Here is a 25073-nt window from a genome sequence, read left to right as displayed (position 1 = left end):
TCTACAGTATTATCAACATCATTCTTTGAATATTATCTTAAAAGTTCATCTGATCTTGATGATCTTTTCAAAAACTAGTGGTTCCATAGAATTACAGTTCTACAGAAGACTTTTGTCATTCCTGTTGACTTTGCTTTCCTTCCTCAGATTGTTTTTGGTGGGCTTTATCTTAACTGCCCCTAATTCAGTTTTGTACAACTCAGCATTCAACATCCCAGACAGGTTTCTTAGAGAAGGGTTCTTCAAATCCCATTAATTAAAAAGAAACCACCACTCTTTGAGGGAATAAAACAGTTTCTCACTTGATGGAAAAAGACAGATCAAAAATGCAGTGGCTTTTACCACGACTCATTACAGGGAAGCCACTGAAGTCAGTTGCCATAGAAAGAAGACAACTGCTCAAAAGCAGCATCCTGTTTGGTGGTAAGCTCCCTAGGAAGTTATTCTGCAATCTTAACTTTGCTTGTGAGCTGCCTTGTGTTTTAGGTTTTATAGGCAACTCAAATAATGCTTTTCATCTTGTCTCCTGCTTCCCTTTTACCTTGAATTCATTGAAGTATTTAAGATGAAGAACTTGGCAGCTATTTATAATATTTGCATGCAAGCAATTGATGGACAGACAAAGAGGTTTTAAGATTTACTCTTGAATATTTGTCTTCATCCCAGTTTCCATCCCACGTGCATTTGAAAGTTCTTACTTAAAAAGAAATCACAGTCATAGGACTTCTGTTCCACTGAAATTTTGGATTTTCATTGACTGTACAGGATCTGAGTTGCACGTCTTTTAGCTAAATGTAGATTATCTTGAGACAGGATCAAACTATTATTCATATCAGCTCATTGTATAAATAAGCCCACAGTATTTTGTGTGGAAGAAGGGTCTAAAGGAATGAGCATACATAAATCAAAGGGAGTAGTATGACTAATATGATTTCTTGGATGATCTTTACATAAATATCCTGGTTAAATTCTATGAAAATGAATTAATTCACAAAAAACATGATATAATATTCAAAACCTATTTCTTACTATTTATCACATTTCATTTTGTCAGTCAGCATGATGATAGTTCTGGTCTCAACTGAATTTATGATCCTATGACTGTTATAAATGCAGTAAAGAAGAAAAAAAATAAAAAAGACTTGATTATGTGAAGCTTGATTCCAGCAGAAGCACCTCAGGTGTGCTGCTTATCATCTTCACCTCCTGCTAAATGCAGTAGGTAGACACACAGCACTGTGTAGCAGTTACTTCCTATGACCCAGTCATATAACATTTTCTTATATAGATAGGGTTTGCAGGATCTGACCTTCATTTGACTGCTTTGAGAACTGATGACTTCTGTGTCCACATGCAGAAGAAGCGTGTCAGTTGAGTTCACTACAGCATTCTTTCACTGAGATTTCATGAGTTTCTCCAACTGTTGAATGACATTAGTCAGGGCTTTTCCTGACTGTCCTCCCTCATCCTAAGTGAAAGAGATATTAAACTGAAGCAGTTTTATTCTGTATTCATTCTCAGGACCTTACTTGAGGTGTGCATCTGTGTATCAGGAATCGCAGCTCCTACCAGAACCTTGCATTTAAGGGTGAGCAGGACCTGCAAGGCAGCAGCTCAGAGTCAACAGAGCTTGTGGGACTCTCCTGTGTATTTCTCAAGATGAACATGGATTTTTATATTGAGGGATGAAACAGGACTAGTTCCTTTTGAAAGCACACAGGAAAACATCATACAACTCTGTTGAAAGTTGAAAGAAATTCAGAGGAAACCCCATTAATTAAGTGGAGCTTCCAGTTCTATTTTTTCTTGTTGACATTTAAAGGAATTTGTCCAAACTTCTTCTGTCAGTCTGCTTGCCCCTCTTTCATTCACCTCCCAAAAGAAAAAATGTTTTCTGTGTGATGCAATTACACGGGGAAAGGGAAACCCTGTAGTATTTTAAAACAGAATTTTAAAATATATTTAGCTGCAGGATACATTTAGTGATATTGGAATTAATTTTGTTTAGGCTTTGTTCAAGAAAATATATATTGTTTGTCTGCTGAAAATAACCAAACTAAGGAAATGCAATAATATATTGCTGTCTCTTGAGTACAAGAAATAACTAAGATTTTCTAATCTGAACTATAAATTATGCACAGACGTAGTAAACTGAACTGCATCTAACAAACTGTACATATCTTTAATTTCTAGGCCCATGTGCTTTGTTAAGCAGTTGGAGATCCCTCAGTATGGCTACAGAAACAATGTCCCCACCACCACACCCCGCTCCAACTTGGCCAAGGAACTAGAGAAATACTCTAAGACTTCGTTTGAATATAACAGTTATGACAACCATGCCTATGGCAAGAGAGCCATAGCTCCCAAGGTGCAATCCAGGGATATATCCCCCAAAGGATATGATGGTAGGAGGTGCACACTCTTATACATGAGAGACAAGTTTGCAGTTGATCATGTTGTTGTATATGTAAACATCATACAAATAAGACATGTTTTCATGTTCATACAGTATTATGAGGAATGCTGTCATGTGTAAGTTATTTTAAAGGCCTTTTTGAAAAAGTGTTGTTTTATACGGTGCTTGCTTCAGGATTGTTGCACTGGCAAAAGAACATCTCCAGCTATTAAGCTCCTGGGATGTATTGAGATGGCAATAAAAGCTAAGTAATAGAGGTAGTCCTTATGTTGCTGTCTGGGAGTCCTGGCCTCAAGGGTCACATCAGGATTTTCGCCTCTGTACAGTAGTTCACGTAACCCATAAAGATAACATACTTGCTCTGTGGGGATATGGAAGTAGAAAACCTGGGTCTCATTGCACTTCAGAAATCACTGCTACTTACTTAATGAGGCATTTCTGCTTATTTTTTCCTCATAAATACACCAGTTGGATTCACTGAAAACCTAACATAAGTAACATGTTTAGGAGTAGGCTGAAATTTGCTTCAGTTCAGGAGATGGATGGGGTCGGTCAGGCAAGAGGATTTTTATTAGGGGAGAAAAATGAACAGCAGGATAAAGAAGGGGAATTTGGATTGTAGCTTTTGAGGACATCAGGAATTTTTCAAGCAATGCATTTATATATGCATATATATATGTGTGTATATATATATATATAAAAGTAAACTGTGCCTTTATCTCTTTTTTTTTTTTTTTGAATGCTAGCAATTTATTTTTTGGTTAAAATATTTGATACTGTTCACTGACTGCCGTAAGAAATTTCAGGCAGGTGTCAAATTTTTGTTTAGGAACACAGAAAGAAATATACTATACACAACAATTTATGTTGTTGCCTGAACACAGACTCTGACATTAGTTAAGTGGAGAGGGGGAAAATTACTACACCTATTGCCTTCATATGTCTGATATTTTGGATATTTTACTTTTTCATATAATCAACAGGCATGTTCTTGCACTATAGCAGAAAGGAGCAGGCTCATGAAAGGCAACCTACTTTTTAGTAAAAGTGCCTTTTTTTTCCTTCTTTCATACCTTCATCTTATATGTCTGTTTCATAAGGGCCTGAATGGGATTAAGGTATTGCACTGACTCAGACTGTGGTTAGGAAAGTAATGAGTGTACATTAATATAAGGTAAATGAGATATTAAATGTTGTATGCATAGTCTATCTACTCTTCTAGAAAGGAAAGAATCAGAGTATTGTTGAGGATCCTGTGAAAAAGCTTATTTTTAGATCACATTACTAATGCTTAGGAAACTGATACATATTTTTGTCATTTAAGACTTCTTTTTCAGCAAATAATAATGAACTCTACTTTCTTTTCAAAATCACCAGAATTTAAAAATACATGTAACATTAAACAAAAGTTTAACAGTGGCCTTAAATAATAAAAACCTATGGGGATAGGGCTCACTTACTTTATTTATACACTTATTTTCCTTTGATATAAATAGAAATTTTACTTAGATGTAAGACTGGGACGAGGTTGCTTCACTGCTCAGTAATGTATATATATGATTCATATATACACTATACTTGCTGGTATAGCAAGTATAAGGGGCTCTTGTGTGCTCAGAACTGAAGCCCATTTAAGCTGCAGCAGGTTGTTTGCCAAACAAAGGCTAATTCCATATGGATTTGTTCCATATTCCTGGCTCTGCAGGAGGCAGCACACACTGCATCTGGTTCCAAGTGATGTGTGTGCTGTTTGGCCAGACAGACCTGACAAAGTGGTCCCAGAGGTGGGGCCTAATTTTAGTTTTCTTTGCACACTATAAGTGATTTTCATCGAATCTTTAGGATTCACAGCTCTCCAAAATTTTGTAAGTACTCCATCATATTTGCCTTCAATTGGCTCAGGAAAATCAGTTGAATTCTTAGAATGATGAAGTGAAATCCCGAGCACACTGAAATTAGTCAAAGTTTTGGCCCTGACTTTGAATGGATCAAGGATTTTGCTGACAGTTATTGTAAATAACTGAATATGAAGGAGATTTCAGAAAGAGACTCTTCACTTAAAAGAACCACTATTTCTCAAGAAACTTTAAAGTATTTAGAGGTGATTTTATATTTGTGTATAAAAAATAATTTTGGCTACTATAGCCATTATGGAGGTACAGAGTGCATACCTATTATGTATGTCAGCCAAACATGTTTATATTAGAGCAGAAAAACCTGAAAGTAAGCCTAAGGTTTTGCAGGAAATGTGCAGGTAAACAGTGCTTTAGTTCTGACTGTGAGACAAAAAGTCCAAGAATATGAAAAATCAATAACTTCATATCTCAATGTTTTTTGAGTTATCAGCTAGTACTGTATTTTCATCATCAGAGAAAGGGATTATATGTTCAGTAAGTGTTCGGTGAGTGATATGAACATAAATAGCTCCTTTGGTTTGTTTCCTTGTTATTTTTTTTCTAGTAAGCTTTACTAAAAAACAAACAGAAAATATATACCCAACCAACTGTCGGTTGACTGGGATGATCTGATCATTCTTGAGAAATCTTGTATTTGTGGGCTTGTTTTTCCTTTGAAAGCAGTTTCATAGTGTATTGGATGTTGGGCTTATGGTATATGGTAATAAAGATAAAAACAGCTGGGCACAGCAGGCAGAGGTGATGGCAACACCTTCAGTGTTGCTCAGTTAATGGCAGGAGTTCCTCTCATTCCACCAATAGGCCTGGGTTCTTCTGTCTCCAGTTTAATTCATCTCCTTCTGCAGTGCTCAGAAGGAGGTGAATCATTTTTTTTCCTATTTTTTTCCACTGCCTATAGAGGAAGCCTATAATGAATAGGTCAGATATCCGAAGGCAGGTGAGATGAATCTCTTATTGTGCAGGTCAGGAAAAAGTGTTGAAACTAATTAATTTACATAATACATTCAGTATTTAGACAATATTGGGGATGGAGGTGCTTGGGCAGAATTGAATTCCACTCCAGATACCTTCCTTTGGGCTTTTATGTGTTTGGGATCTCTCCCACTCCTTTGTTGTTAATTAGTAAAAGAAGCCTGTAGACTTTGAGAGGTTCTTTGTAATCAGCCCCCAGGGATGTCTGATGGAAGAGCAGTTTGGGTATGCAGCTGGTTAGACCTGTGTCTACTGGGAAAGCTGTTCTCCACATTTGGTTTCACTCCGAATCACAAATCATAGATGGACTGCAGAGCTTCCAAAACCTGGTGCCTCGGGGGTGGGTGATGTATCAAGCAGAATTATCTGTTATTGAAACAATGCAGCTTTCCCTTTATTAGTGAACAGCATGATTTAGTTAATTAGAAATTGATGATCTTTGTTTCTCCTAAAAAACTAATGTGAAATGAACAGTCTGGGTTATGTGACTCATCTTCAAATGTACAACTACAGTAAGGTTAAAATAACCATGGCCTTTTCTCTCTAAGTTTTGCTTAAATTATTGGTCATCTGAAAGCTGATAATTGTGTAGCATGCTTATAGCACTTTACATCTTCAAAGTGTTTTGCAATTGAATCACAACACAACTAAATTTTAGAAGCAACTTTCTCTTTATAGGGAAAATGAATTTGAGGGATATTATAGTTTGACCAAGGCCACAGAGGAGTCCATATCAGAGCCTGCATGAGTTTTTGATGGTTAGTTCTACGTATAAAGCTGCCTCCTTCCCTCCCTTTCTTTAGCAGACATTCTCATATAGATATATATAATTTCCCATTTAGTATGTCTCTTATGTCTGTCTAAATGTGACCTACTATAACAAAACTAACATTTTTTGCAAATGACAAAAGTCTTATTTGTTCATATGTATTTTGAAAAATATTTCTAATTTGACAAGTGGTGCAGGGTGCTTGCTGTGTTAACACAGTAGAAACTGAATTACTCAGTTATTTCCTTCCTTAAGTATAGGAAAATTCTTGCGTGTCTTGGATACTATAACAAAGTAACAATGGATAAATGCTGATTTTTTACTCAAACCACACTGACTACTATATTAATAATGAAACTCTTGAGAAACAGTTCACAAATTTATTATTAGTGGATACCCTGCTACAGTAGTGCTACTATGTGTTCAAAACAAAGAAATGTGATGAATGTTTAGCATTCACTTCATTTAAAAAAAAAAAATCACACCCTGTGCATTATGTGGCTTTCCTGAGAAAACTCCATCTGTTATGATTTAAGTGAAATACTATTTCCTTTGCAGTAAAAATAACGCCATGATTTTTTTTTTTTCAGTTTTTCAGAGAAAGGAGAATGACATAAACTCTAGCAGAGATATTTTGCTTTCAGATTCTTCTTTTGAACCCTGCCTGCCTACCAAAGCAGCCTGTGGTTCACAAATGGGCTGTGCTCATGGGAGCAGATTATTATATGTATGTCTGCTCCAACAAATACAACTGAAGAGTCTGGCATTTAAATGGAGCCCATCACGGAAGAGCTCTAGCTAAGGCCTGACCTTTTTTGTAAAGCTCTCTAATCAGCATGCTAGTTGGTTATTGTTACCCTGTGCTATAAGGTATGATCTCTGCAGTATACATTTACATCTTAAGGGAAAATAGTTGCTGTAATATGCATGTATGTATCCTCTGACCTTGACTTTTATTTTTTTAATGAAAATACATAACTTTTAGATTTTGGAGGTGAGCTCAAACTTTCTTGCGTTTTTTATGAACACTTTTAAAACAGCTCATTTGGGAAGAGGGTTGGAGAAATAAGTGGGCTAATAGGGCTGCTTTCCGTTATTGCTATGATACCTTTGGCTGCAAAGAGCATTACTTAAAAGCAGCAACAGTGCTGCCTTGTATTTAGATAGGCTGGACATGAGCACTGTCAGTGCCTTGGCTCTCTTGTGACCTCCTGCGGCTTCTGTCGGTCAGAGTACAGCCGGGCATTGCTGCCCTCGGTGTGAGCAGGAAGGGGTGTCTTGATCCTGACTGTTTCTGTGAAGAGTTGTAGGTGCTTGGGTTGAAGGGGGGGACATTTCACTTGTACCTGTTGCCATTTAAACAGCCACTGCTTCTGCCTTTGTGCAAGTCATGGTAAAACTCACACGTGACAATGACCTTTTCTTTTCTGCAGTGCTTCTTTCCTTTGTGATGACCATTGCCATAAGACTTGCCTGTGATGTAGGAAGAAAAAAAAGCTTTAAGGAAACATGGGCTGTTTGAGGACATATGGGTGGCACTGTGGCCCAGAGGCCAAGCCCATCAGCCTTATGGTGGGCTTGATCTCCAATAGCTCTGGGGAGTCTAGGCCTTAAATTAACGGTTTGCTTATGTAAATAGGAAAAGATCCTGTAGTGTTACATTGCCTGTCATTAATAAAAATGAATGAGCTGAGCAGATTGTACCTTATGTCTGACTATATATGTGGGGTAAAAGCAGTGTTTCTGTGTCTTTATTTTTTTTCTAAATCCAGCCTGTTTGTCAGAATGATTCATGATCACATCATGCAGATTTTTACAGGAGATTATTTCATACAAGTTCACACATGTAGCATATAAAACTCACAGACAGAAATCAAGAAATACAGCCATCAGTCTTATTGCGGGCTTTTTTTTTTTGGCATTGGTTACTGTTCCTCATTATAAATTTCACCTCCAGCAGTTTGTTTTTCTCTTCACTTATGCAGAATGCTCCTTCTTTTGAGTCATCCTTGTCATATTTCTTCCCACAGCTAAACGCTACTGTAAGAATTCAAGTCCAACCAGCAGCACAACAAGCAGTTATGCCCCTAGCAGCAGCAGCAATATGAGTTGTGGTGGAGGCAGCAGTGCCAGCAGTACCTGCAGCAAGAGCAGCTTTGACTATACTCATGACATGGAGGCAGCGCACATGGCTGCTACTGCTATTCTGAATCTCTCCACTCGCTGCAGGGAGATGCCTCAGAACCTCTCCACTAAGCCTCAGGATCTCTGTGCGAGGGTAAAAATTAGTAATTCTGTTTATTGATGAAGATTTCTCTTAACTGTACTTGCTCGGTGGCCCTGACAGAGAGAAGAATAGCTTTAGTACATCTTACCTTTTTTCCCTCCTCAAAATTAACATAATCTGGTGGCTCTGCTAAAGCAAGTGAAAAAAAAAAAGAAAGATATAAACTGCTCACAAGTATCCCAGGAAATCCCAATGGTTTTATGAAAGGATGATACTAATAGCATGTACTCCTTTTTTTGATTTCTCTCTTACTATAATTATAAAAGATGTTTGGATTGCTCAAATGGTATTGTTGGCGCTACTGATTATTTGTTTTTGTTAAAATAGTTCAAAGATTTTGTGAAAGGATTAAGGTTTAACTCTGTATTTTCATTTAAAAGTCACAAATGGGACCTAAGATTGTAAGATTTAGTACAAATTTCAGACGTACTACTGTGTACTTCAATTTCTTGCCTGTCTGTGATATCACGGTTCTTAAGTCACTGCATAATACCTTTGAAAGGAACAAATCTATGCAGGTGACTTTAAATGTGCTTAACAGTATTGCAGGGTCACTAATGTTCTGTATGTTCATAGAGCCTCAGTATATTATGAAATGGCTGTACAGATACAAATAAAAGCTTTTGTCACTAAGATTTCTGCATTAAGAAAAAACAGTGCTCTATTAACATTCATTAAATATTTGGGAGAAGATTATTTTTTTCATTATAAACTTCTAAGTTCTGACTCTGATAGCTGTTCAGAAATAAGTATTTAACATGCACAAGCAAACAGTACAGTGCTGCCTAGAGGAGACCACTAGATGGCTGAGCAGACAGATGCAGTGCAGAGGAAACATTTTTATTGTGCTTGTAGAGAGCTTTTGAGCTGGCAGACATGTTCTGTTCTTCTACATTTAGCAAAGGTTTGCTTCCCCTTATCGTGTAAAGCCCCTCGATCATTCATAACAAATTAAACCTGTAGCAGTAGGTATTAGTAATAATCATGATTTAAGTCAGAATGGCGAGCAACTTTGTTTTCAAATGCTGCTTTTTATATTAATTTATTTAATATTGTTCAAGAGGGAAATCTCTCATATGTAAATAAATGTAGTTGTTCTCTATATCAACATGATGGGAGAAGCTGGAATAAAATGCTAAAAATCTTCTGTGTCTAAACCAGAAAGGGCCTCTTTCCTAATGTGTCACTTTATATTGAGACTGAAGGAATGAATCTGAGAAGAAAAACAAGTATTTTCTAAATTAAATTGGCAGCAACAATTAGATGTAAGCTCTGACAAAAGGCAGTAATTCAGAGAGATTTGCATTCACAGTGCTTTCTTTCAGTTCTGCTATTACTAAAGAGGAGGGAAAGTCACCAGACATACAAGGAGTTGATCACATTCACGTTAGTTTTGAAACCAAATATCTCATGGAATATTTCATTTTCGGAAGGATGAGGGATTCTTTGTTGGCATTTTTGTTTTATCTGCCTTTAGTTTTTTTCATTTTGTGTTCATTTTAAGATTCTTATTTCTCCTCAGCTAGTATAATAGACAACCCTTGTTCATTTCTGCAAAAGAAAAAGTCAGAGCCTGTACTTGCCCCATTTTTCACAGTACCTCAGTTGTCACAGAAATTGGTACAAATTATTATCAAGAGAGATATATGAAATGTTAGTACGTGTTCATCTGCAGGGAAAGAGCTGTGAAATTTGAATGCATTTCCTCATTGGCAAATGGTGTCTAAAAGGACTTATTTTGGTACCCTACCTCCCTGTTTAATTTTCTGGTGTTATCTATTCAAGCATTAACTGGTAATGTTAAATAAAGAAAGAAACAAAGATTATTTGATGCTAGCTGGTTTTTGTTACTCCAATCACCCAGACAGATGTCAGGACTTAGAACAAGAATTGTGCAGATGTTACCTCATAGGTACTCACCTGTGACAGAATAAATCAAGAATATAAAGACAATGGCAAGAAAGTACCTTTACAGATTTCTCCTTTATGTAAGAGATTTTGCACCTATGTGCTGTTTGGCAGAAGGGGGACTGAAGACTGACTCCTTTTCCCCAAAAACATCAGATTAGCCATACAGGAAGAAATCTACTTTAACAGCATTAATGTTGTGTAACAGCATCATGCTATGTGTAGGAGGGGGCTCAATGCTTACAATCTATACAGGAATGGAAAAGCATTTTATCGCTCTGCTAGGCAGTCAGATTGAAGAAGAGGTAGTGGTTTACTGAAGCCAAATTAACAATATTTTTCTTATTTTGACAGAATCCTGATATGGAAGTCGATGAAAATGGGACGTTGGATCTGAGCATGAACAAGCAGAGGCAGCGAGATGGTTGCTGTACCATTTTGACACCACTGGAGCCAATGTCCCCACAACGGCAAGCCGTGATGAATAACCGGTGTTACCAACTGAACGAGGGTGACTGCTGGGACTTGCCAGTGGACTACACTAAAATGAAGCCAAGTAGGATAGATGAAGATGATTCCAAAGAGATTAATGTATGTCTTTTTCATCTCTTAGTTCTTGTTGCAGTCTAATTTTGGCAATTCATTAATTTTCTAAAATTTGGAGAGAAGCAGGAAACAAAATTAGTATGTGATAAAACTGGTGGTTTTCTACAAAAAGTACTTTCTGCTGGTTAATCTTTAGGACTGTATCATTCTGGCACACATCTGATCTGTGACTAAGTTCCATAAGACAACATTTGAACCATGAATGTGAATCATGTTTTCTAACAGCATCATCTTGTTAACAAATATTTTCTGCAGTAAAGACGTTTTGCTATATCCAGATTACGTTACTCTGTATGCTGGGATAATCGTCTCTGAAGACAAGATATTCTCCTGAATTTGAAAACCATAAATGATGTGCTGAGTATTTGAAGGCATGTGTTACTTAGAAATCAGTTTAAACAAAAGCAGCAGAGTGTAATGTAAACTTTCAACTGTTTCAGTTAATCTTCTCAGTTTCTTACATGCTCTTCATAGCTCGAAGTGTAAGGGCCTGTAGTAATGAAATACATTCTTTCAAGAATACAGTGAAGGGATATTAGAAATCAGTGTTACTTTTCAATTCATAATACCAAGACAACGGCAAAACCCTTTAAACAGAAGAAGCAAATAGAGAAAATATGTTAGTGAATTTGTATTACTTTTCGAAACGTAGTATAGGTAGGACACTGAAGACGTCTGCTGACAAGGTTCAATGTCACTGCTTTTCTCCACCAAGTTTTAACCCTTAACCATTGTGCATCTTAAAATCCTGCACTCAATTCAATTTAGCTGTTTGAAGACTTCTATAGATTGATTTTTCTTGGCTTATAATAGAAAATTAGGCTAATCATCTGTGTGTAGCACATCTCTTGCCAATTTTAATTAAAATGTAAAACTGTTTTCAGTATCTTTGAAATATGGGATTTTCACTAGATACCCCGAATACGTTCTAGCTTTGGTGATACTTACGGTTTTGCTACTCATTTCATTGGACTGGGCAGGAAATCTGTCACTGTCAAGGAAATGGGAGGTAAAGCAGCAGATTCTTTCAGAGCAGGCAGAACTGCCTGATTCTACTGTGGTGTTTATAGCACCATCTACAGGAATCACTGAATCCCTGCATTCAGTCACTACATTCCTGAAATAGATGGGTTTGAATTTCTGAATATATCAGTAAAGTAAATTACAAACTATATCATTCTGTTTTGCCAGATAGATCCATTGAGATTTGTCCCAGATTGAGATTCTGTGTGTAAATGTTAAGATTGTTCCTCTTTCATCTTTGAGATTATCTAAATCCTTAAAAATGTTATTTAAGGTGGCTTTTTGATGCATAAGATACTGTATTTAGTCATCTTTTTTACCTTTCCACTCTTTTGTGGTGACTTTAGGGAAAAAAGCAGTCTTTTAGAGCAAAATAATATGACAAGTATAAAAAAAGCTGAGGTTTGTCCTTATTTTTTTCTTTTCTAGTTAAATGAAATATATAGTTCACATATTGTGAAGTCTTCATCAAAATATTCAAATATAATTCAAAAGTTTAATAGATGAAAGAATATAAAATAATTTCATTAATTTTCTCTATCAGAATGGGATAAGAAGGAGATACCAGCTGATGACTATTATTTTATCTAAGTTGTAACCTCATCTAGCTGAAATTAATGTGTATATATTTGCCTGTAGCCGGAAGATTTGGATCCTTTCCAAGAGGCACTTGAAGAAAGAAGGTATCCTGGTGAAGTTACAATCCCAAGTCCTAAACCCAAATATCCTCAATGCAAAGAGAGCAAAAAGGATTTAATAACGTAAGCATAATGTGAGGTGAAATTATTTTTCTCCTTTTAACCTTTTCTCTCTTTGTCTTTTTTTAAACCAACGAATACATATACGCCTTGCAGTATGAGCATGCAACATTTGCAGCATATAAATGTTTCAAACTGCCAGTTAAGTAAAGTGATAAGCTAATGTGTATTTGCTTGTTCTTAATGATGCTATATTGTATTGAGACGCCATTTTCATTTAAACCGGTTCATTTTGCAGCTTTTCGATTAGGATGCTTAAAACCCCTTGCAGTCATTGCAGCTAAACTGGAAACAATGAAACTTTTAAAAGTTTTTTTTTTAAACATACTTACTATTTTGGCTGTTTTTGTTTTTGTTTGGTGGCAGATGTCCAACACCAGGGTGTGATGGGAGTGGTCATGTGACTGGTAATTACGCCTCACATAGAAGGTGTGACTTCATTTTTTTCATGGTGGATTCTGTCTTTTCAATTTATTGTTTTCAGCTTACCTCAACAATGCTGTCAAAGTAAAACGTTGAACTATGTGTTAACCCTTTGAGTAATATATGTTGATCTTAAAAGCATGCTAATTTGTGTGTTGTATAAACGTCTTTTATTTTTAAATAGATTACTAAAATTTCCAAAGTATTCTTAAGCATTTAAGTAGTTAACCCAGGAATCTCAAATATTTTTGTTATATTTTACTAGTTCATAGAGAAACAAACAAACAAACAAGACCATTTACAGTATGTAATTTTGGAAGTAATGTTGATAACTAAATATATTCAGAGGGTTAACTATATTAGAGAATTCAATATTACAGCACTTGCCCCATCGCTTTTCTGCATTACAAACTTTTACTTTTTAATTTTTATGTTGTGTTTGTTTGGGAGTGTTCAGCTAATGAGAAGGTTAACATACTTGTATGTCCTGCCATGTCTTACAGTTTATCTGGCTGTCCCTTGGCTGACAAAAGCATTCGAAGTATGCTGGCCACAAGCTCACAAGAACTCAAGTAAGATATAAAGAACAAATATTTTCTTTATAACTATTTATTTTACTGAAAATTGTGTATAGTTGTATCAGAAATTAGAAACACTGTCTGGAGAACTGCTGCAGAAGAGGCTGATCCTGCTTGGAACATGCATTGAAGTCTCTTAAAGAAATTCCATACAGGGGGGCTCTATACATAAATCTGTTGACGTAGCATTTCCTTTTGTGTATTCACTAGATATAGGGATAGAGAAAAGTCAGAACTTCTGGAATTCAGTTTTTTTCTGAACTTTGGTTTGCTAGTTAGAACAGAAAATTCTCATACAATTAGACTGATGAAACACTTCTGATTACACAAGCAGTAAAGTACTGTAGTTTCTCAGACACAGATTGGAGGAAAGAGAAAACAATTTGTTTTTCCCAAACACTTGCATAATTTTCCCCAGGTTCGTATCATTGCTATCAGTCTAATGCATTTTCTCATTTGACTATGTTTTTCAGTGTTTACTTAGTTATTCCCCAACTTAAAATTAATTCTTTACAATTCCTTTCATTTCTTTGGACTAAAAATTGTGAACAATGAATGTTAGAGAATCGTGAGATTTAGCTTTGCTCTGTCTTCCTGCACCATATACTCTACTGCAACTCTCTGTGGGGAAGAGCTATAGCATTTCTTAGTGCTGTGAGATAGTGGTACTCCTGAGTTGGTACTTTGGTTAACATGGAAAGATGTTCACAAGAAATTAGGAAAATTGGTTAGAAAAAGTATGAATGGATAGCTTATGCTGCCATGCTAAGAAATATTCTGTCTTCACAATACATGAGTACCTTAAATAGCATTTCTTGAGTTCAGTACATACCCTCATTAAAAAAAAAACAAATCTTGATGTAAACCATGCAAAAAATAAGAAAGCAAGCATAAGAAAACTGCTGGAATAAGATTGCTCTCTAGTCTTAGCTACCCTAGTTGCTAGATGTAAACAATAGGTGCAAAATTTAGTTTCTTTCCCACACAGTCAAAAATAGTGTTTTGAAATTATTAACTGAGGTCGTGCTGGTATATGCTGCCAGAAGGCTATGGGATATGCAAAAGGGGATGTAAATGAGATCAGGGAAAACATTTAAGTATAAGCAGAGAAAGATATGCACACCCCAGAGAAACTCAGATTCAGACCTGGCTTTTGGGTTGTGATGGGTCAAGTGGTAGAAATTGGAGGAAATGTAAATGCATAAGCAAAACACAGATAAGACTCTTGAGGCAGCGTGAATATTTTAAGCACATACTTTGCTGCTTTAACCTTTTATAAAGTTTCTACTTGTCTTTTTAAATTACCACATCTCCTCTGCCTTTCTCAAACATCAAATCTATCTACTAGAGACCAGGAAGAAAAAAAAAACCCACATTTGAGACCTCACTTTTGTCTCATGCCATTCTCTCTACCTATTTCAAGTTTTGCCTAAGCAAAGAGAACAAAATAATTTAAAGTTATATTTTTAGGTTTAGCATCTATTCTTTATTAGCATTTAGCATAAATTATTAATTTAGCAGGTATCATTATACCTATTGAACGCATAGAACTCTGTTAAATTTGAAAATGCCAGAATTTTAAGCAGGTTTACTTAACTCAGTTCACTTTTGCATTTGCATTATATGGCAAGCCTTCATTTTCTGATCATGTATTTTTCCACAGGATAACAGTAAATCATTGTACAGGGCAGACAGTAATCACTGCCTAAGCAACTAATGAATTTCTTCTCTTTTCCTTATTACCCCATGTGAGGCCCTGTCTGTTATTCACTGCAGTTTTCTGCAACTGCACTCTGAAGATGTAGCTACTAATTCGTTCACACATTTGTCACTACCATTGCATCTGAGTGTTTCCTAATTAATTTATCTCAGTTCTAAAAGAATTAATTTATTTTCATCTTCAGTTATACTCTGACGTAAGTCAGTGTTGATATTATCCCCATTTTAAAGCCAGAAAAATTAGACATATAATTTCGATTGCTCAGTTGGATACTTTCAGGGCTCAGTTTGTTAGAGTTCTTCACATTGTATAGAACTGTATAGTCTCAAAGCCAAGTACCCTTGAATTTGCTTGGAGCTGTGGGAATTCAGCAGATCTACATGATGAGTGATTGACCCTTTGTGAAAAGGGATGAACTCTGAAAAGTGGGACAGAGTCCAGTGTTTCAGAACAGCCAGACATCCGTTCTCCTACCCCGAAAGTCTCAGCTTCCACTTGGCCCATTTGCTCTGTCCTATTTTTCATCATTTTTTCTACATTATTCCCTGTCTCAAGCTCCTTGTCTGATCAGCCCATCTCCAGCCTCCATCACATTTATATTTTTATTGTCCTCTGTCTCTACATCCAGTGAAGTTGGTACAGAGACAGAAATAAAGTATTTTAGCATTTCTCACATATATTTCAAAGCAGGGAAGTAGGAGTCCTATGGAAGGCAGCATCCTTTATGCAGCTCTCATTTATACTCTTATTCTCTGCTTAAGAGGGAAGAAGATGTGATCATGTAAATGTAATGAGTATGCACAAAGCAGCTAAACCAAAGCTATATAAGCGAATTTGATTTTGAAATTTTTGAACTGTGAAGTACTTCGTTTACATCTGTTATATTTCTGTGTGTGAGGTCTGGGAGTATAATTTCCTTGTTTCTAAAATGAGCAAGCTGATAAGAAGCCATTCCATAATATGGGATACTACTGACTCTCTGTCAGGCCACCAGCCACCATGGGAACTTTTGGTATCTGCTATACAGGTGACCTGGACTGCTGTCATAACAAATAGCAGTAGAAGGTTTAGTGGTACGCATGGGCTGGCACCAGGAGGAGGTGGGGAACATTGCTGCTATATTTCATACATATTTTCTGACAGCAGAAGGGTAGTGAGGATCAGTAACCTTGGCTCCTGCCCCAGGCTGTAGAGGGAAATGTACACACATTTTTTGCCTATATCCCAAGCTGAGATCCCTTCTGTCCTGTCCCTACCAATCTGTACTGTTCTCATCTCTTCATCTTCTATTTCTTGTTCATGTTTTCCATGTAGTTGTTTCCAGTCCTCCATAAAGATTTCAACCTCTGTAAGATTTCTGGCAAATACTTGCTTAATGTGTGGGGTACAGAGAACAATTGATAGTGCAGTAGAAGAATTGATAGTGCAGCATAGGGATCATATTTCTGGACTGCATAGTTTGGAAGGATTTAATACTTTTGTGGCTTTGCCGTGTGGTAAATATCACATATATGCTGGTAAAGCCTTTATATCACATTTTACCAATACATAATCTCCTTGTGTATTGTACAACACACACAAATATTGTATAATGCAGCACACTGGTTCTTTTTGTGCCCCAACTAAAATATAAAATAGCAGACATTTCAAATAATATTAATAAATAATATCAGTCAAATAACATAAGAATCTAGAAAGGTTAGATGAAAGTTTATTTTGCTTCACAGTTGTGCTTACTGTATTGCCTTTTGGTAGTTGTGGCTCCAGGATTCCATCACCCACATATCCTGGTTCCCAGAATACTAATGTTACAGTTTTCAGTTAAACTGTTCCAAAGTCAGCATAATTATTCCTTACCACCCATGCTTCTCATCTGTAAGGGTTCTTGCTCAGGTTTACTGTGCAGATTGCCCGGTTTTCCACTTTCATCCGAAGCTCAGGTGGAAACACGAGAATCTTTGTGCATAGTTTATCAGCAGACCAAAGCAGTTACAGAGAGTGGTCAGTGATCTCCAAATATAAAAGAATTCCTTCTGCTTTAATGTTGAGTTACTGCTGCTGACAAAAAAAACCAAACCTAACCAAAACAGGTCAACAGCTTTAAGGCTCTCTGCAGAAGTGAGTGTCTGGCAAGGATCCAAACTTTTCCAGTATTAAGATTTTTTGGTTTATAGTACTTGTGAAAAGTAACTAATTTTTAAAGGACCTAGGGATACTATACTGATGACTAAGCTTAACTATGATGGGAAAGCAATTAACAGCCCACCCAGTGACAGCTACCAATATTAAAATATTCATAAATTAATTCCAGTTTAATCTTACCCAGGGGCTTTTTCTTATCAGTTTTCCTTATTTATTCCTTATCATAGCAGCTTTTTCTAACAGTTACAATTACTTCAAAACTGTAATTCCACTGTGGAATTATAAATACTATTAAAAAGCAACATTTTGAAGCACTTTAAATCTTATTCAAAACAAAATTTAAAAAACTAAACCTAACAAAACAATAACAACAACTCAAAGCTAAAATTAATTATTGTTTTTAAAAGGACACATTTTGATCATCAGAAATCAATCCCAGACAAAATATAGCATACTGGCTGAGAACATTTCTACTCAGTGTCCTGCCAATGTTAGAACCAGAGAACCCGGTACCAGAGACTCACAGAAAATTACAACCTTAGTTCTACTTAGTGCTACTTTGATGTAAAAATAATCAGTTTTTCAAAGGTCATGGAAAACTAAGTATTAGCTTGGTCTGCCATGGAACTGAATATCATGTTGTCAACATTTACTCTCATTTCTTTGGGTCAGTTTTCTTCCAGAAAATCCCATTAGTGCTTATATTAAAGAATCTGAACCTCAGAAAGGTTTGCAGTTCGAGTAGGTGCCTGTAAGTTTGGATAATTCTCTCATACTGTTGTAATAAGCCTGATTCTTCAGTTCCAAAGCACCTGTGTGGATTTTTCATGTCATTGTTTTCTGTGGTGCATGTCTTTTGGTATTTCCCTATGGCACTTACAGGGAGGAGTACAGTCTCCTTTCCCTCACTGCAATGAAAGCTTTTTGATTTCCACATCTCTTCTTAACTCAAAGTGAGGAGCTCAGTCTATTTTTCCATGTTCTCCACAAGGAAGTGAGTTGGAATTTCTGTGCCTCTATCTTTTTTCTGTGTCACTCTGCTTTAATTTCCATATTCTTGCTGATCATCTGATACTCTTTCTCTTAATTTCCTTTCATCTTTTGTGTCCCTGTACCCAGATGTGTCATCCTAGTGGTGTTCAGATGGAAAAGTGAACTTCTCTGAAGCTCTCCCTGTTAACCACAACTCTTCTAGGAAATACAGTTTTTTTCTGGATAGAAAGGATATCCTTACCTCATGCTTCTAGGAGATGCTCTTCCATATTACTGTAATCCCTATTATTGATTCTTATTGATGTGATTTTACTGCAGTTTGCTAGACAAGAACTAGGAAGAAGAGATACCCTCTCAGAAATGGAGAAGCTTCTGTTGTTTTTATTCTTAAGAATACATAAAATAAAATATTACTGAAAAAATAATGCTATCTTCTTCCTTGCTTTAAAATCCAGAAACAAAAATTAGTAGGATATATTAGTAAAACACCATAGAAACATTTCCCTTGTCCACTTTATTCTTGGACACTGATCAGTACTTATACTCTTTTAAACCTTGATAGCTCTCCCAATATACAGTTGCTTTATCTAATCAAACCAGTTTTTTCTGCAGAAATCTGGTTAGCTGCTGAAGTGATTTCTCTACCTACATTCTGTGTTTTCCAGTTGAGGTGTTTCTGATGTTCAGTTCCTGGGTTTACATTTGTTGCTTCATCTGCACAGAAGTATTATCCCTTGCCTAGCCTTGCCTTGCCTTGCCTTCCCTTTTCTACCCTTCCCTTCCATTTTCCTGCTGAGATTACATTTGTCGTCCTATAAGAATGCAGCAAGACTGAGACCCATTATATAGTTTTCAGTCACTCTTATCTTATAAAATTACTCTTTGTTGCAAGAGAAATAACCATTTCCATTCTTATTATCACTTTTTTACCCCTGTTGTTTATGTCTTTTTTTCCTACATGGGAAACTTAATAGAAGTTGTCATTACAGTTTTTCTTGAATACTGAGCCTAGTAAGTAACCTTGTGTTATGTTGAAATACTCCTTTGATGTTAAGTATGTATCTTTTGAATCTGTAGACACTTTCTGAAATTCCTTGATGCTTTAGCTAACTTTTATATAGAAAATGTAATTGCAAAGACCAGATGCAATGTATTTGGAGAAATGTTAAAAGTTGCTAGAGTGACCCATTTGTAAATTACAGTGTTTTATTAACTTATCTGCAATGTTGTGGTAAAAGAAACTGAACAAACTGTAGTGTTTAATGTTTTTTTAAATTGCAAGTTAGTGTGCAAGTCTAATTTAAATTATTAAAAACAAAACCAAGGAACATAGATCCCTAATTATTAGTTCACCTATAAGGAATAATCTTTCCCATTTTGTTCAACTAGATCCTTGGGCCAAGTGAAATTAGGAATCTCATGTGGTTTCAGTGGGTTTTTTTTGCATTTTTGTTTCCTGTATTTATTGCAGATTTCCACTTGGATACCTTATCTTTGATGGCAGCATGCATGCCTGGCCAGAACAGAACACCTTGGGCTCTGTTCCTGCACTTCTCAATACTCAAATGGGCACTGTAGGTTATACCTAGCATTTCCAACCTCATGTTGTGTGGTGTTATGATAATGTCCTTTGTATAGAAACCCATCATCTGCAGCAACCTCATCTCTGTAGTCGCAATAAGTTTTACATATGGAAGTGGCTGGGCTTTTTCTCTGTTAGAATAACTCATTCAGGCTCTGGTAAGGTTGAGTCATTCCATTTTTCTCACTTAAGTTTGTCAACTTTTGTCTCCAAAGTGGAAAACACTTGAATTTTGTTTACATAAGATTCTTCATCGTTGTTTTCATTACTGAGAGGTAGTCTTAAAAGCATGTACTCTCTAAAAAGCTCCTTAAAAACCATCTGCATATCACTACCTCTGATGCTGTGAAATGTTCCATGCAGGCACGAAATTGCTTGCATGAAGCACCTTGCAGAATCAGGGCCTTAGTTGTCAGTACTATGAAATGCTCTGAAATTAGAGGCTTTGTTTGCATAGTGGTATCTACAATATCCAAATAGTTTATGGCCTCCTTCTTTATGGACTTAATTATTTAAAACAAAAGATAATAATATCTCTACTTTTTTATTGTTTGGATTTTAATCAGTATTTAAAACCATTTGCTACTCAGTTATTACCCAAAATAGTCTCAATTCAGATGAACATTCACTGAATTAGAGTAATTTTTACAGAGCAGCCTGTATGACTTAAGTCTAAACTCTGTTTTTAGGAGGAATGTCAGTGCTGGGTATCCACATCCCTGCAACTTCTACATGCCTAACTTTGAAAGTGAAATTCAGTGTCTGCAATAACAACTTAGGCAGTTTTGAAGATACAATCCCTAGTTCCTAGCTCTTCTCTAATCACCAAGTATTTCAGAGTGAATGTTTATTTCACAGTTTATTTTAATTTTCGATACTTTTCTCTTGTCAGTCATTCCAGTGCCATTCTGTGCAGTTTCTAAGCAACTATTCTGAGAGTTGTGTTTAATTATCAATTAATTTGCTTAGCTATGTTAATATGCCCAATGAATCTCTCTAAGGCCTTCTTGTCTTGGAGTTTTTCCATTTGTACAGTTGCCTCTGTCTTCCTTGGGTTTGGTCACACTTCTCTGTCATTGAACGTGTCCTACATAATTGATCTCATTCAGCCTGGCATTTGCTTGTAATCAATTCAAGGGTCTTTTCTTTGGCACAGTTTGGTTATTGTGCAAACTCCCATTGTGATGTTGATCATTTTTGCTTCAAATCAACAGATCATAACCAATTGCTCATTCCATCCAGATCCGCAAAGATCTGCAACATGATGCTGTGGTATATCCCAAGTGCTGAGGCAATCCCCATGGGAAGTTGCATAAACTATACAGTTGCTAAAAGGGGAATTAAAAATACAGTGTTTTGCACTTTCTGTGTTTGGTCAGACTTGCCAAAACCCTTTAATATGTATGCCAAAATAAAAGTAATTTTGTCACTTGAAGTCCTAAATGTGATTGTCTGGATCCTCAGTTGGTGTAAATTAGCATAGCTCCATTGCCTTCAGTGGAGTTACGCTAAGATACTACAGTGATGATCTGGGCAGATGCCCTCAGCTGCTCTCTTGGGTTAGCATTCATGTTTGATTGCCTTCTTTAAATATTTTGAAGTTATAAAATTCCTTGCATTGTTTGTTTTCTTAAAATGGCCAGTTGCTAACTCAATTACGTGGTGTCTGTATCTACACAGTAACATCTGATTTTGCCATGCAGTTAAGTTCATCCCTTTACTTTTATCTCAGTGCAATTGGGACTTTATGTGGCGCAATTTTTTGCAGCACCGTAGTATCTCTATCAATGTTCTATATCTCTAAAATATCCCATGTCCCTCATAAACACCTCATCATAATCTTCTTTTACAATATTTTTGTATTCCCAGTAAGTGGAATTTACATTTGCTCATCTGCATGTAAGAACTACTCTTCTACCCTAACACACAAAATTTCCGCTGCTTCAAAGTCTGCTGATTTCTCTTCTTCCACAGATAACGACACTGTGCTTTTTCAGCATGGGCTCATTTGGTGTACACTGTGTGAAACAACCTTAGATTTTGAGGAGTACTTAAACACTGGCCATCATTAATTATTTTTGTATGCTTGACTGTGCTTATACTGCAGTCAGCTTCAGCAGTATGTGAGGAGGACTGAGGTATAAGCACATTACTATTGTCAGGTATTATTTTTGGACTGTGGTAAAAAAGGAAAAAAACCCAGACCTTTCATAAAAATTAAATCTGAATAACATATTTAAGGCGCAGTTTCCAGAGTTATACTATTTACATAGTTTCATTCAAATGATGAGCTGAAAAGTAGTCAAGCAGAGTGATATTTAAAATGCCATCTTCAGGCTTTGGAGTTAACAGTACGCTGACATGAATGGGATGTAGTTTCCAAATTTTCAGACTGCAAATTAGTGGGGACATCATTATGAAAGCCTATGATCAGCTAAAAGAGCTATAAATATGATTTATTCAAAGAAGATTAGATGCTGAAGCACTTTTCTTCTATATTAAGTAGGAAAGGAATCAAAACATACACATGCAGTTTATAAGAAAAACAAGTCATAGACTTTCTTTTCTTTTTTACAGGTAGAGAACTATATTTTCCAGGTCAGTCAGTATGGCACTTTTCTTGAACACATAATGCACACAAAAAGTGTTCTGAAGAAGACCTACAAAATTACAACTTAATCATTTTGCCTGTAAAACTGTAAGCTTAGGGATTTTTTGTTTTCTTGTATAAACTGATGATAGCTAAAAGAAATTAAATGATCCTGCATTAAATGCAGTCTACTGAATGCTGAATTCAGAGTTTAATAGGTATAAAAACATTTGCTTTTGACTTTATGACCTAAATCTCTATTTCTGCCATGAATCAAACATTATGTCAGACAATAGGTATAAAAATAAAAATATCTTTGTTATTTCTCACAAATATTTGTATATTTTTCTTTTAAATACCAGAGTTCTTCTTTAAAGGGGAGTGAATTCAGTAACTGCTGGGAATTTTACAAATAAGTTTTAATTTAAAAGCTGTAAATGTTTGTTATATTGGACACTGCAGAGATAATTCACTGGTTTTGTTCCCCATGAACAGAATTGTAAACAAATTACAGAAAAAAAACCAAACCAGAGAAATCATAACAATTTATCTGAAAATAACTGAATAATTTTTCAAAATGATAGATTATGGGTTTCTCCTCAAGGCTTCTCCAGGAACCATTGTAGGTGGTGATTTGTTTGATGCAGTAATCAAGAAACATCTGTCAGGAAAGCGTAAGTATTTTCCATAAGTATAGGTATAATGAAGGAGGGGCTTCTTGAATAACACCCAATAAAATTTTTGTGACTTAAGTGTGAAGAATCTGAAAGAATGAAATTAAGGAATTTTTTCTTTTCTTTTTTAAGCCACCTAAGGTTTAATCCTCAACACTCACATTCACAGAAAAAGTCTTTCATTGGTTCAAATTCTTTACTGAGACTTGATCCAAAGTCCTTTTAAGTCATAGAATCGTAGAATCGCAGAAAGGTTTGGGTTGGAAGGGACCTTAAAGATCACCTAGTTCCAAACCCCTGCTGTAGTCAGGGACACCTTCCACTAGATCAGGTTGCTCAAAGCCCCATCCAACCTGGCCTTGAACACTTCCAGGGATGGGGTATCCACAACTGCTCTGGGCAACCACATCAATGGAAAACCTCCCACTGTCTTTAGCAGATTTTGAATCCAAGATTACATTCTGTAACTGTGAAAAGGTTTTCCTGAGCAGCATGTTTTTAATGGAGTGAGAGGCCAAATTCCAGGCAGAGTTTTCACTTCTTACACTTGAAAAAAACAGTTTCAGGTTGATACTGTTGTAGACAGAGCCCTATCATAACTTGTTTTAGAAGTTTAATTAGTCAAGTATTGGTAAGGAAGTTCTTTAACTTCTGTTCGAATTCTATTTGATCCAATAAACATCTGTGAATTAAAAATTATTAATATTGAATGCATGTGAGAGGTAATTTTCTACCAGTTTATATGCAAAATTTGTATCCAGGATACTATGTTTAATAATAGTTTACCTGACTTTAATTCCGTTTTTACAAATTTTGACATTAACCCTACCAAACCCAGAGTAAATGCTATAAATGCTGCTGATTCACAAGTGGTAATAAGTAAACACGTCAGGACCACATATCTCCAATTTCTGTATAATTCTTGTGAATGTTAACATACCACAGACCAGGTATGTTTTATATCTTCATATAAATTCTTATATAATCAAGCACAATCTCAAAAATAATTTTTTTCCATCTTAAAGTTCAAATGCCATTGTTTTAAGGTAGTGGTCTTGTCTTTAAGACTAAGAAAAGGGGTTTTTTTTGTCTGTTCATGGTGATGTAGATACTTCCCATTCAGAGGTAAAGTAAATGTAATGTATATTTATCCAAAGGGTACTTTTTCTTAAAATTTCCCTCACCATAAAAAGACACTGCTAATGGATTACATTCTGTGCAAGAGAGACAGTTGACAACAATAAGTACTGGGAAGTGGCAACCTGTGGGAGACATTTTTGTAAGATGCAGTTTGCTAGGTAATTCATTCCACAGCATTCAGTTGAACTTCTTTTGATTCTATATTCATCTTGAAATCAGTGGTTTTCCTACGGCTGAAGGAGTGCTGAGTAGAATTATACCTATCCCTACTTCATGCCAGAAGGTTAATAAGATGCTTTTCTTCCATATCATGTATAGCTGAGCATCCCAAACTCTGTGCTAATCAGAGTAATCAAAACAGAGAATTCGTGTTGCAGCAATATTCCTGCCCCATGTAATATTCTTCCAAATCCTTGTCAGAGGGCTTTTAGTTTGCAGGAATGTTTGTAAGGATAGTAATTTTTTTAAAAAAAATATTTTGGCAGTGTTTGAGCTGAAGATGTAAACATTCACTCCGAAAATAAAAAGTTATGGTTCTTCTTCACCAGCCTAGAAAAAGAAAAATATTAATCAAAG

General features: G+C 35.9%; 1 protein-coding gene across 18 annotated transcripts in view; it reads left to right on the top strand.

Moving 5' to 3' along the window:
• MYT1L (myelin transcription factor 1 like) overlaps positions 1-25073 on the top strand; it is a 322542-nt gene that overhangs the window by 254941 nt on the left and 42528 nt on the right. For 12 of the 18 annotated variants that reach the window (XM_032682424.1, XM_032682426.1, XM_032682425.1 and 9 more), the window contains 6 exons: positions 2194-2405; positions 8104-8351; positions 10623-10859; positions 12537-12658; positions 13022-13084; positions 13582-13650. In XM_032682424.1, the coding sequence (XP_032538315.1) occupies positions 2194-2405; positions 8104-8351; positions 10623-10859; positions 12537-12658; positions 13022-13084; positions 13582-13650 (951 nt within the window). The remainder of the gene's footprint in view (positions 1-2193; positions 2406-8103; positions 8352-10622; positions 10860-12536; positions 12659-13021; positions 13085-13581; positions 13651-25073) is intronic. The other 6 variants (XM_032682436.1, XM_032682434.1, XM_032682438.1 and 3 more) reach the window with 1 other exon arrangement.

Source organism: Chiroxiphia lanceolata, chromosome 3, assembly GCF_009829145.1.
Source record: "Chiroxiphia lanceolata isolate bChiLan1 chromosome 3, bChiLan1.pri, whole genome shotgun sequence".
Lineage (NCBI taxonomy): Eukaryota > Metazoa > Chordata > Aves > Passeriformes > Pipridae > Chiroxiphia > Chiroxiphia lanceolata.
This window is presented reverse-complemented; position numbering and strand designations above follow the sequence as displayed.